A 13341-nucleotide genomic window follows, 5' to 3' on the forward strand; every position below is an offset into this window, starting at 1 on the left:
TTTAATTATAATTCTTCGACAGGAATAAAAGGAATCTTTTTGTTGCTACTCGCTACACTCATTCAAGGAAAACTATATACAATGAGAGTGCACGCATTTTTAATAAATACATTTTTTTATATTACCATTTATTTCCGTACAACTTAAACAAAATAAAAACATGAATTACCTAAAGAACAGTCAATAATCCTTAATGAATTATTGGCGATCATTTTTTGGGACGTCAGAGCAAAAAAGTCATCCCTCAGAATTTTACCTCCAAAAGATGATTCCGTCTCCTTTGCAATGACGTTAAAAACTGCCAGGAGAGTAATATAAAATGTGAGATGTGGTATCTTCCTCTACATTACAGAAAAGACACCACGACTTTGGATTCTAATAGAAGACACTTCAAGTGTACCTGTACAGACTTTGTAAGTAAGCCACTTTTCAGCTGGAGACAAAATGGGGTTCTTAAAGTGTCGACAAATTTGCTTTCCAGCCAGATTCAAACCTCTTCGACTTCCAACACTCTCAATTAATTTTATTTCAGATCTTTTCTACAATGATCTCCGATCTGATAATCTCAAAAAGGAAAGAGCATTTCTTAAGGTAAATTCTATTTTCAGTTGTAATTTATTGAGGTTCATATTCATCTCAAAAATAATTTTTCTATACTGCATTTTAGTCATAAGTCCGTTACATTTTCCAAGATCCCCTACGGTGCTAATATTTGGAATGCTTCGCAAAGACTTGGGAATCTGTTATGTTGAGCCTCTCAGATGTATATTTTGACCTATAGATAACTCAAGCTTCTGTAGAGTCCATTGAACATCACAAAGAAGAGAACTCAAAAATTTAAGACTGATAAGATGGTGCATGATTGGTTGTATACCATCATTAGCATGATCTGGTCCTAAGACCTGGAGAGGTACTGAAATGTTCCACAAATTTTGTTCTTTTAGACAATTCAAAATCCATTCTACCTGAAGTGCTCTCCAAAAACCTATAAAATCCAAAATCCTCAATCTTCCAAGTACCTTTAGGGTATATGTTTATTCGCAAGACAAATTTCTCTTTTTGTCAAGATTTAAAAAGGATTGAATGTAACCATTGACTTTTAGGCATACAATTTTGTCAAAACCTGTACTTTAATAATATGAATGACTTTAAACATTATATTTGTATTACACTCGTTTATACTTTCCCATCGATGAAAGTCTAGATGTTTTATACTTTTGGTGTGGAAGTCAATCTTTTTTTTAAATAGTTGCTTTGTTGATTAAAGATGCCTTGTTACCTATTGTTACTCCTAAAACGCTGATGTCAGTTTTAACCGAATGCCACAAAGTTTCCAAATTAGCATTGCTTTTCGAGAAAATTTATGTCTTATCTTCAGAATAGTAATACCATTATAGTGAATGCTTGTTTTTTTTTTCAACATTGACGACCCACCAGGGTTCTTTGGAGAGGTTTCTCTTCTAGTACTATTAAACCATTTGTTGTATTTTGTTCTTCTTCAGGAATTTCAATATTTCCGGATGTCTCTGATTCTTTAAGAAAGCTCAAGCTCTCTTTAATTTTTGAGTACAATACTCTTTATGATTTACAATTTTGTCTTTTATGACAAAGATTAACCCATTGGTAGCACTGAGGCTTAACACCCTCAAATTGGAGACTTATTAATTGCCCTCCAATACGAACAATTTGGGAAATTGTCTCAGGGGTTTGATCATATAATAATAGTATTGAGTGCAGTAATTTTCAATTTCTTAATTACTTATCTGCACCTTTCACTGATTTGGGACTTTCCAGGATCTGGTGGATCCAAGTTCATTCTTCGGACATACATAAGTTTACTTAAACAATCATCTTTAGTATTTCTACACATGTAATGAAACTCTTTGATTCTATCAGATTATTATACTATAAGACCAATAACTTCATATTTGAGAATGTACCTCATGTACTCATGAGAAACGTTCGTTAACCTCAATTTTCTGTTTCTTCGTAAACAGTTCCCAGATGAAGTGTCTCGTGTAAATGTTTATGTCCAAGAAATTCAACCTTCAGAATTGGTCTTTTTAGTGACCAAGGACTGTCTCACAAAAATATGAAAGAGCTTGCATTGTTTTGGATCAGGATGTTTTAAGATAATATTAATATATAGTAGATTCATAAAATTTTCCTTGACACGTAGTGACGGATGATTAACTTATGGAAAAATTCTTAAGTAAGATATGTTAATTTTATACTTTTAAGGACTTAGTGTTTATTGTTATTGTTGAGGAAAGTTGACAACATTTTATACCATCTAAGTCAAAATATTTTTTGTGCAGCCAAAATTACTTTGTAGGTCCTAAATTAAGGCAACAGTAAAATAAAACGACTAATAACACTATGCAGCAACATTTTTGTGTGAAGACTGAACCCAATATTTATAATTGTTCGGGCAAATTGAATCGGTAATATATCTATCAATTGATCAATTATCTTGAATATGAAGCATCTATTAACTTGTTTTAATCCCCTTATATCTAAATTTTTAATCTAATTACTTTATATTATTGTTGAAAAACTCATAATGAGCTTAAGTTTTTTCACAGAATATTATCGAAATCGATTTTCAACGCAGCCTAACCAGCATATTTTATGAAAATTACTAAATTATTATTAACACAAAATGGACCAAAAACAATCAAAATCTACCTCTTTTAATTGCCATTTAAAAAAACTTAAAGAAATAATAATAAAAAATATTCACTTCTAAGTAAGGTACTTCATTTTATTCGATTCTTTAGTGGTTATATACAATTTTTATTGTAAGAAAGATTTATTAAAAAATAATTCATTTTTCAAATGGTGAATATTTGTATCAATTTGTTATTTTCTTAGATTTTCCTCTATATACATGTCAAAATATGGCACTGAATCCTAGCTATACCCTAAAAACTTCATAACAAAGAAAAGACTTTAAAGGCTAAACCTACATGTTCTTAAAGGCCAAACCTACATGCTTTTAAAGGTCAAACATACATACTTTTAAAATTTTAATGGTAATTTTCGTGTTCTTTGGCCTAAATAATAATAATAAATGTGGGTTTCAGCCTGCGGTGCTCCAAGACCTTCATTTCGTAGCATAGTGTAATTTATCTTCATACAATATATAGAAATCTAAATTCTTTATGCATCTGAACCGTCTGATCTCTTGTGTAATAAAATCAATTATGAATGTTTTAACATTTTCTTGTAAATTTCTAAACTTCTTTGAATGAGATACTCTTGAGTCATACTTATCAATATGATTTAGATTTTTTTCTTATAAGATGTTAAATTTAATAAAGATATACGTTATCAAAATGGTCCTCTTAAATTTATTTTGTTTCATGAAATCCATTTCAATATATTTATTTAGCCTAAAATTGGTTTTATAAAGTTCCGAGTAGAATTACAAATATTTTTTTTAGAATTCATGGGTTATGGCTAATTTCAAAATATTTCAATTAAGTTTATTCCATAATATTATCAAAGATTAGAGTGAATTATCTTGTTCTTATTTTTGATTTCCACTCTGTGCATACAATTTAGGAAGATTAAGTTAAATAAAGTAGTCAGAAATCTGCAAATTGAAAAATACCCTTTTAAGTTGGTACTGTATGCTGGTGAGCTTACTTGATTGTTGTAAGTATTTGAGGAAGAAATTGTACAGTCTATCAAAGTCTCGTTTGAGACCATTTATAACTTCAAAGATGTATCGGGTCTCTCAATAAATCTTGAAGAGACACAATTTATTTCTAATTGTTAAATTACCTTGAGGGTTTCTTCGAATGAATTAGAGATCACAAGACGCCCTCGAAGAGGATTCTAATTTTTGAGTCCTCACCCTCTATATTTAACGAACCATAGTAAAAGCTGTTGTTCGGGATGGGGACTTGGTTCCCCTTGTATTATATCAGAATGGAAGTCTATAAACATATTTAGTTTTAAAATTGTTTTTATCAACTACGTATTTTTTGGGAAAAGAGACCTAAAAACAGTTTCTTGAAAGATACCAGACGTTGTTTTTTTAACAGATTTCTATGGGTACGTTGTAACTATTTAAAAAAGCAGTGGATACTTTTTGAAGTAAATGGGATTGTTTTGGAGCTCAATATTGAATTTTTTTTTCCTCTACTGAGAATTGATAAGCCTGACAATTTCAATGGCAGTATCTTTAGTTTCTCAACTAATATAGTATTACATCTGTTGGTCCATTTCAGGTACAGAAGAATTTCCACATTTAAAATTTTCTATTATGTTTGAGAACCAAGAAGATAGTCGTTACAACGAAATGGGATATTATTCAACAGCGCCCCCCTTCCCTGTTCCTATGTATATTACTTTAGAGAGCCAACGAAGTAAGTTAGCCGTAGAACCTTAATGCAGGGCCAGGGTCAATGACCCAACACAAATCGTAGAAAAAAGACTCAATAGACTTAGACTCAATATGAACTTAAAGTAGCTTCACTCATTAATAATTATGAAGAACTTGTTGACTGACTCACACCAAAAATGATTGTGCTATATAATTTCGATATCCTCATTTTATACTAATAAATCGAATGTAAGTGTTGGTGAGCTCTTGTCCCTTTGGTGTAAGTCGGAAAGGGAGTCTTTTTTCCATCTTCTCCTTTACAACCCAAAAATGGAAAATTGGAATGGTTAAGTGTTTGATTCTTGGAATGTAGTTTTGAGCCCCTCTGACTGGCTTATTGTAACATCCCCTGAGCTTCAAGAGTCTTTTTAAATTGAGTTCCTAATTGCGAAAGTCCGAGTAATTCTGTATGTGTTTAAGGTTGGTGAAAGCAGAACTGCATCAGGCCTGAAGGCTTTCGTGTCCAAGCAGACATAAGTCCTACAAAAATCAACGATTAGAGATTTCCTTTGGAGAACTAGATAACGCCAGGACTTGTAAATTATCGGTTATTGGTGTGTATATCTAGTTGAACAATAAACTTGTTTTGGTCATTGCACCTAACGGACTCAATGGAAAGAGCGGACAGACCAAAAATCAAAAACAACGACCTAAACATAAGGGGAATAAATAAGTTATCTCATCTACGCATTCAGAAGGCACTTTAATATACATGGACGTTGGATAATTTTCAGAACGAACAATAAGTTGTATTTATGACATATAAAGTTATATTGATAATTGTCTAAAGATTGTTATCATTTAAATTCTAAAAAATGGTCACTTCAAAATCGAATCAAATATCAAAGAACTGTTGGAATTACTTTTCTGATGCAATTAATTTTCCTAAATTATGAAATTTTAAAAATAAAAAAATAAAATAACATAATTTCCCCTAATCTTTTCTAATATTAAAACAAGCGATCGGATAAATTTAAATAAACTAATTTGAAATTAGCCACAACTCATATATTGTAAATAAAAGGTAGCAATTATAACTAAATGAAAAAAGTATAGGACTAATTGACAAGTCGAAAGGGATTTCAAGATACAAAATAAATTTAAAATGATCATCTGGATATCATCATATACGTATCGAATATTCACATTCTATGAAGGAAAAAAATAGTCAAATTGATACAAAGTTTAAGTCAGTAATATTTAATTCAACAATGCGTTTAAATTTACAATACATTATTAAAACGTATAATTCCGTCCATTGTACAAGGAATTATAAGGCTAAGATAAATTGTATGAAATAAAAAGCCTTGACAGAGGTTCCTATATTGTCCTTGCCTTTATTTAGGAGCTAGAAAGTAATTATTCATAAACAAAAATTGTCATTCACTTTCATTAGAAAGAAATGGTAGTCACTTTTCTAAAAGCTCATTGTGATATTTTATATAAATCTATAATAACAAAATTATAATGTGCATACGAAATAGGTAGGGCGATAGTGAATTAGCATTACATTCCGATAATATAACTATAATATCGTTTATATACAAAAAGAAACATAATTATCTGCCTCCACCGTTTTTGCTACCTAGCAACAGTTTTTGTTCTCTTCTAGCTCTTTCTACTATTATAAATAAGAAGTCAAGGGAATATTTTATTATTCAGTTAATTCGTTTTGGATAAACACAATGAGTATTCAATCTGTTCAATATTTTTATAGATATTAGCACGAAGAGAAATTGCATTAGCCAGTTAATCGTCTTAGATTGTTGCAATTCAAATGAACACTTATGAGAATTTAATCTGTTAAATAAATACAAATAGTGACATTGTATAACTAATATTTTGAAGTACCCATTGCCCATAATCATCCTATTGAAGCATTGTATATTAAGCATGATACTAATTTATTTGGAGGCAAAGTAGTTTTAAAGTTGTTATATAGTTGGTACATGCATTTCGCAATATTTCATTTAGGCAAGTTAGGTGTAGGTTGGTTTATTGACATGGGGTTGAACAGTGTATAATTTAGTAAGGTTATTATTAAAGTTGATAATATTGTAGAGAAAAACGCTTGCAAGGAGAAGGGAAAAAAAAGACATATGGTATCATTGTTTAAAATACTGATGTGATTATCATCTGCCTGCTTTATTATAATTTTTGAGGGTATAACGAAGGTATTTATTAGCAAAATGTTTAATGCAGATATACTATATATAATTGACTTCGACGTTTTTTATCCGTCACAGTAAATTTGAAAACGTCACACTCCATGAAATTGAAATTCATTATGAACCTAATTCTCAAAATATTTAATGAAACGATAAAGTAGAGTATTTCGAAATATATTTGAAGTTCCAGGTTTAAAAAAGAAGGCTTTAATTAAATATAATCTACAGAATAAAAAATAAACCATCATACATTTATGTTAAGTATACAAAATTAAACAATTGGAATCATATAACTAATAACAATAAATTTAATATACAGAATATTGAAATAATAGATTGATCCAAATAATATTTTCATGTTTTGACATCGGAATCAAGTTATATATGTCATAACTTTAAATTGCAAAACACAAGCCAGACGGAGAGTTTAATCAAAAAGATAATAACCCCTCTTCTTCTTGTGGAAGTTGCTTAATACAATTGTGCATAAGATAGCTATATCTCTACTGATGAGATCTAACTAATTATTAAAAATAAAGTAAATGTCAAAATAATAAAATTAGACAATAAATATACTAATCAAAAAAATGTTAGAAATAAATCCATCTTAAAGATTTAGAGCAAAAGCTAATTATGGAGTAATATCCAGCGATATTACTCCTTATTAAGAGCATCAAAAAAGATTTTCCCCGTTATTTATGCTTATATAATAACATACTAGTTTCATGAAGGATATACACAATTACTAATTATATTGCTACACCCAATGCAACTACCCCTGTTGTTGTGACCATTTAAGTAGTTGTTTTTGCCTTTTATGAGTTTTCTGAACATCATTTCTTAGAGCCTATTAACCATAGCTAAGCCTTAAGTGATAAAAAAGGAATATTTATTGACTATGTAATTTGGAAAACCTAATGATCATACCCAAGTCTTTAAGTGAGGAAATTAGTCTCAGAAAAACTAGTTGTGAACCATCCAAAGCTATTACCCCCGTTTTAAATTGATAGCCTCCACATGTTGTAATAAAACAAGTTAATGGACGACTTTTTTTCTTAAAGCTCCATTTGAAAATATTAATTTGCAATTTTCGCCACTGTAAAAAATGGCGTCTGGAGGGATTCCATAGGATAATAAAGTTGTTTATTAAACACATTCAATTTTCTTGGGTAGACGTATGGGATTAACCCAATTAGTTGGTTGTATTAACTTTTCAATTGCTCCATTTTTTTTTTTTGTGAATCCACCTCATTTTTCGTCTCTTCTCTCAAAGCGTATCTATTGGTCTAGCTCAACTAAGGTAAAAGGGCTTGGCATTCTCTTGTAAAATTATTTTTACAGGGTCACATTTCATAGGCTTCAACATTTTACCGTCATCGAAAACATCTCCAAACTCCTTAAAAAAATATGTAATGTTAATCTCCGATGACTACGTTCGGTTGGACAAAATTTCTGAAGAATTGGATAATTTTTTGACAATAGTTCAAATTTCTTCGCCACATACCAGGGCATAAGTATTCCCTGAGTACCTGAATAGACAAACATTTAATCCACCATGAACTTTTTGTTGAACCTGAATTTTGGAATGACCTTCCCAATGCATTTGATTTGAGCTTCATTGGCTCCAGTGATTGAGATTGATGATACCCCCTGTAGATCATCCACTTCAAGGCGTCAAACGGTTTATTCTCATCAAATGAATGCTTCACATCCCGTATCTGGAATAGACTTAATATCACACCTATTTGTACATTTTCTCGTCCGTACTTCGACATTCAACATAATAGTGGGTAATTTTTTCTTGAATTTCATACTGAATTCGACCTTATGTGACAAATTTTCACTTTTTGTAACACTTTTTCATCTCTCTTGTACTTGCAAATATGAGAGAAGTGTCCCAGCTTTTCGGAAATGAAACATTTTTGATAAAAAGCTGGGACATTCTTCTCCCAGCTTTAATGAGTATTTGAACTACTTTTCTCTATTAAACTGTCTGGAATTTGATCGATGCCTGAAATTCTTGGGATCTCCTGACTTCTTTTTCACCATTCAACAGATCTTCTATATTTCAGAACTTTTTCCTTGAAGAGACCAAAATCTCGTCCTTAACAAACTGTAGTAATTTCCTCGATACAGGTAATCTTCATCTCAAAAAAAAATCTTACACCTCAATAATCTGCTCAATTTGTAAACCTGCAATAATTCTTGACACTCATCGATCATTTACACAAGTATTGCAAAGCTGCGCCCTCTCAGACAATTCCTTCAGCGACATGAGAAAGTCATAAAACAACTAATTCTCGTGTTGATCTCTATTTTCGAATTGAACCCTATCCTCAATTATAAAACGCTTTCATTGACACCATGTATTCCTCGAATCTACAAAACCACTCCTCAAAGTCCTTCAACTTGATTTCCAGGTTCAGTTCCTCTGGTATTGGAAGCTTTCCCCGTTGCACTCATCTGAGCACTTTCTTTAACATTAACTTTCTTCTACGCTGTTTTCCTCTCCTCGATAACACAACACCATTCATCGTCTTTCAGCTCTTGCTCAACCAATCGCCTTCTACAGAACAAATTATTTCGTCACTGAGCTTACTTCGCTCCCCAAAGCTTTCCGAGCGGATCCTAGAGCAAATTCCATCCGATGGATACTTCCCTCTTCTTCCAATTACTCGCAAATAAGTTTTCGATTTTTTGAGATGATGTATTTGTAACCACCTCGCTTACTCCTTAGCTTCCAAAGCTCAATCATCCCAGATGATCGTTCTTTTATTTCAGATTCTAATATGTTATCGATTGCACCATGTGATATTCTCTATATATCTATATTACACAACTAATAATATACATACAAATAGTTTCATGGACAAGAAGCTTGCGATTTTTATCCCTAGCTGATCTATTTTTATAATAACAATTCATTTCAAGGATAGAAGATCCCATTCAAGAGAGACAATGATAACTGATAATAGACCCTCTTATGGCTTGAGTTAAAGACTCTCATTTATGTTAAATGTATCCCTCATTCAGTGATTTATTTTGTACTAACCAGATTCGACATTGGCCATTGGGGATCCCTAGATAAGTGTTAAGACGATCATAGTGATACCCACAAGAAGTATCCAGTTATTTTTTACCAATATATACTCTAGTCCCATTGGAGTTTTAATATCTGAAGTTTTGGAAGAGTAGTAGATTGGCTCTCAGCCTCTAACCACTCTAATTAATTTTATAGATTTTAATTACAACTACCTTATGAATTCCATCCAAAATTAGATAATCCAAAATTTTGTATCAAATATTTTAGAATTTTCATAGACTTTCCGAAATATCACGTGCAGTAACTTGATAATAACTATTTAAAGCACTCAAGACATAATCTAACCTCTGCGCTATTTGATTTATTAACCATATAATATATTGACTAACTAATAATATTTAAATAAAAAATGAATTAATTTTTAAAGTAAAAAAAAGTTTTGTTTAAATCGTATATTTAACCCTACTATCACATTCAGCTACTCTGATTTTTTTGCTATAACTTACATTTATCTGCGTACTTCCAAATTGTTTAAGCGAATATCATCATTCATTTCTGAAAATAAATAAATTTAAAAACAATTGCTGGAAAACTTGAAACTCAAGGAAAAATGTATCATTTAGGTCAGCCAAAACTTATATCACGCCATGTTCCAAGAATTCTTGAATCCTATCATTTGTTTGATTGATTTGTCTCTGATGCCTGATTAATTCAGTTACTCTTTCAGAGCGAAATTTTATCTATCTTTTAGAGGAAACTTTGAAGAAATGGCACCATTCTCAAGCTTATTGGATCATATCTTCTTACAAGTTATTCATATTCGTTATAGTTAAAATGTAGAGGTTGTAGAGGAATTAATGTGAAGATGGTATTTAATTTTAAAGATAAACACTTATGATCCATTTCTTTCTTAGTGCAGGATGGTTGGAAAACTTATTGTATGAAATTGGTTTATCGAGCAGGGATCCTTCTTTTTTGGTGGTAACCGCTCTTGCAGCCAACAGCCGCCGATTCTAATCTACCACTCTATCGTTAATGAAACAATTAATTGAATAAATCTAGGAATTGATTAATTCATTAATATATTCAAACACAAATTTAAATCAGCAAAACTTTTGATTGCAGCTGGAACTAGTTCATTTCTTTCGTTTTCTCTAGTAGTCCTTGGTTGAGGACTAGTGATAAATATTTTATGTCCCAGCGCAATTATAGTATAATAATGATGGCGTATCCTCTTCTCGCAGCGTTCAAACGCAAAAAGGAAAAAAAGGTTTTTTTGACGTCATCGAAACGGCAAATTTCGAACATTTAATATAATATACATATATTTTTTTATTCTTCCTTTCCATTTTTACTCCAAAGGCATTGATGATTGATTACATATGTTAATTAAATATTTATTGTATAAATACTACTGCTATTGAAACAGCTTTACCGTCAAAGTAGAACAGCAAAGTAAAACCCAAATTCATAACGTGAATTTGTAACTATATACAATTTGCATAATTATTTCTGATTTTGATATTTCCAATTGTACGGCGTATATAACCTAGATGCATCTATCCTGCAATATTCCACTATATTTTGAGAATCATCCAAACTTAACAATTGAAAAACGATATATTTTCGCTCCTTCATTACCAAGTCAATTGATTGTCAAAGTGAAGCAACATTATACAAAATCCATTAGACATATAAGAGTAACAATATATTCCTTGTATTTGAGGATACTACACACTTTACAGCGATTCATGTCTGGCATGATGGTTGGTAATTTACAAAGTATCAGCAACGTTCTTGGCTCTGATTTCCGGGACAAAAAAGTCAAGGTTTTCATTACCAATTAAATATAGATAGACGAAACCCTTAAACAACATTTGGCAATAATGTTCAATATCACTTGTCTTGCTCATAGTCTGTACAGAATAGCAACACTCTTTCCTGATTTCTTTTTAATTACAAGCACTATCATCTCTGAAGTCAATATATTTTTTTTTTAGAATTTAGGTGATTTATTACAATTGACTAATACGCCAAGCACTTCAATTTAGTCGAAGAGTGTATTAATGTTATGTATTAAAATAATGATGGTTTCTTCAAAAACAGAATATGTTTTTAAAAAGGGATACATTTTTGTCAGGAATAATGAATTAAAATCCAATCCAGGTAAACATTAAAGAATTAAAAGAGAAATTGTCGCAAATCCCAAGTGTATCTATTGTAGAAAATCTATACTTAGATATTACACTTGAACTTTTCAAAAATAATATCTTTAAGCGATAGAAAATTAAGGGGTATACATCAAATTTAGAGAATTGGCACCAGAAACCATCAATCACAATATAGAGATTTAAAAAAAAAAAAGCACTTATATCCTTAAATTTGATTCCAGGAGGGTTTTCAGCGTGGTTTTTGTACATAAATGTACCAAAAACATTCTGCCTGACGAAGGGTAACGTCACGAATATGATAATCAAATGGGACATTGGCATTTACTATGAGGATTTTGAATGACTCAATAAGTTTAATTATAATAATATTAATAAATAATAAGAAATTAATACTTTCATTTTAAATAAAACATATTTTTACAGCTTCATCCACCAATTTAGAACGGTTCCCATAGTTTAATTTAACTACCTAAAAATGTAAGAAATTAAAAATAAAAACTAATTAAATAATACTAATGAGATTATACTTATATTCATAATCTCCAACGTTTCATAATTCAATGTTCCACTTCATTATCATAATCCTCCATCAAACGGGAACTTTTTGTTACATCTATGTTGAACATCACACTCAAGACTCTCTCAAACTCACTGTTTTTGTATTTTAAAAAATCACTACTGTAATTGATGGTTTCAGGTGCCAATTTTCCCAATTAGATGTATCCTTTGTTTGTCTCTATCACCTCCAGACATTAACTTTTGAAGGGTTCTAATGAAATATCTAGGAATATATTTTCAACGATAGTTACACTTGTGAGTAGCGACAATTTCTCTTATAATGCTTTAATAGCTACTTGTATTGGATTGAAATTGTGCTGAAGAAACATTATATATGACAAAAAAAATATGTTTTACTTCTTTTATTGCATCATTATTTTCACCCATGTCATTAATATACTTTTAGACTAATTGAAGTGCTTGGTACAGTATTCCAATGCTTTAAGCCAAGATCCCTAACACGTGAGGATAGGTGTGGGTGTAAGGGGAACTTACCATAAAGCAGTAAAGTTACTTTTTCTATCACCTAAATTTAAAAAAAATACTCTTTTCACTTCAGAGATGAGAGTGTTTGTATTTTCAAAATAATCGAGACAGAGCATTGCTATTCTCTTCCAAATTAATGAGATAAAGATAACCCAAAAATTACCATCTAAAGGACTACCAACACTGCAGTCATGGAATGCTGTCGAGTGTCTGTAGTCTCGTGAAAGCAAGAAATATATCCTTCCTTTCAAGTTTTTTCTTTATATTAGTCAACCCTAATTTATTTTGAGACTCCATGGACTTGTTGATGGGAAGGGAAAGGAAATTACTTTTCCAATGTAAATTTGTATGAACTTAACAAAAATTGGATGATTAACAATAAGGAGTGGAATAATGCAGGAGATAGGCATTTGATTATATCTGTAGTGAAAATTGGAATGCCCAGAATTGGAATTAGTTATGTGACTTCTATACCTGGGGTTGGCAATCTATAGCACGCGTGTCACTGCTAGTACGCAGACG

General features: G+C 31.0%; 1 protein-coding gene across 7 annotated transcripts in view; it reads left to right on the forward strand.

Moving 5' to 3' along the window:
• The window catches only part of LOC121126727 (nuclear receptor subfamily 2 group E member 1), a 54981-nt gene that overhangs the window by 17889 nt on the left and 23751 nt on the right, over positions 1 to 13341 (forward strand). For 3 of the 7 annotated variants that reach the window (XM_040722059.2, XM_040722054.2, XM_040722055.2), the window contains exons 2-3: positions 23 to 413; positions 482 to 591. The exons of 1 other annotated variant lie outside the window; for it this stretch is intronic. In XM_040722059.2, coding sequence (XP_040577993.1) covers positions 327 to 413; positions 482 to 591 — 197 coding nt within the window. In that variant the 5' untranslated portion in view covers positions 23 to 326. Of the gene's footprint in view, positions 1 to 22; positions 592 to 667; positions 3340 to 13341 lie in introns of those variants that run through there. 3 more of the 7 variants (XM_040722058.2, XM_071891892.1, XR_005867120.2) reach the window with 2 other exon arrangements.

Source organism: Lepeophtheirus salmonis, chromosome 12, assembly GCF_016086655.4.
Source record: "Lepeophtheirus salmonis chromosome 12, UVic_Lsal_1.4, whole genome shotgun sequence".
NCBI classification, from domain to species: Eukaryota; Metazoa; Arthropoda; class Copepoda; order Siphonostomatoida; family Caligidae; genus Lepeophtheirus; species Lepeophtheirus salmonis.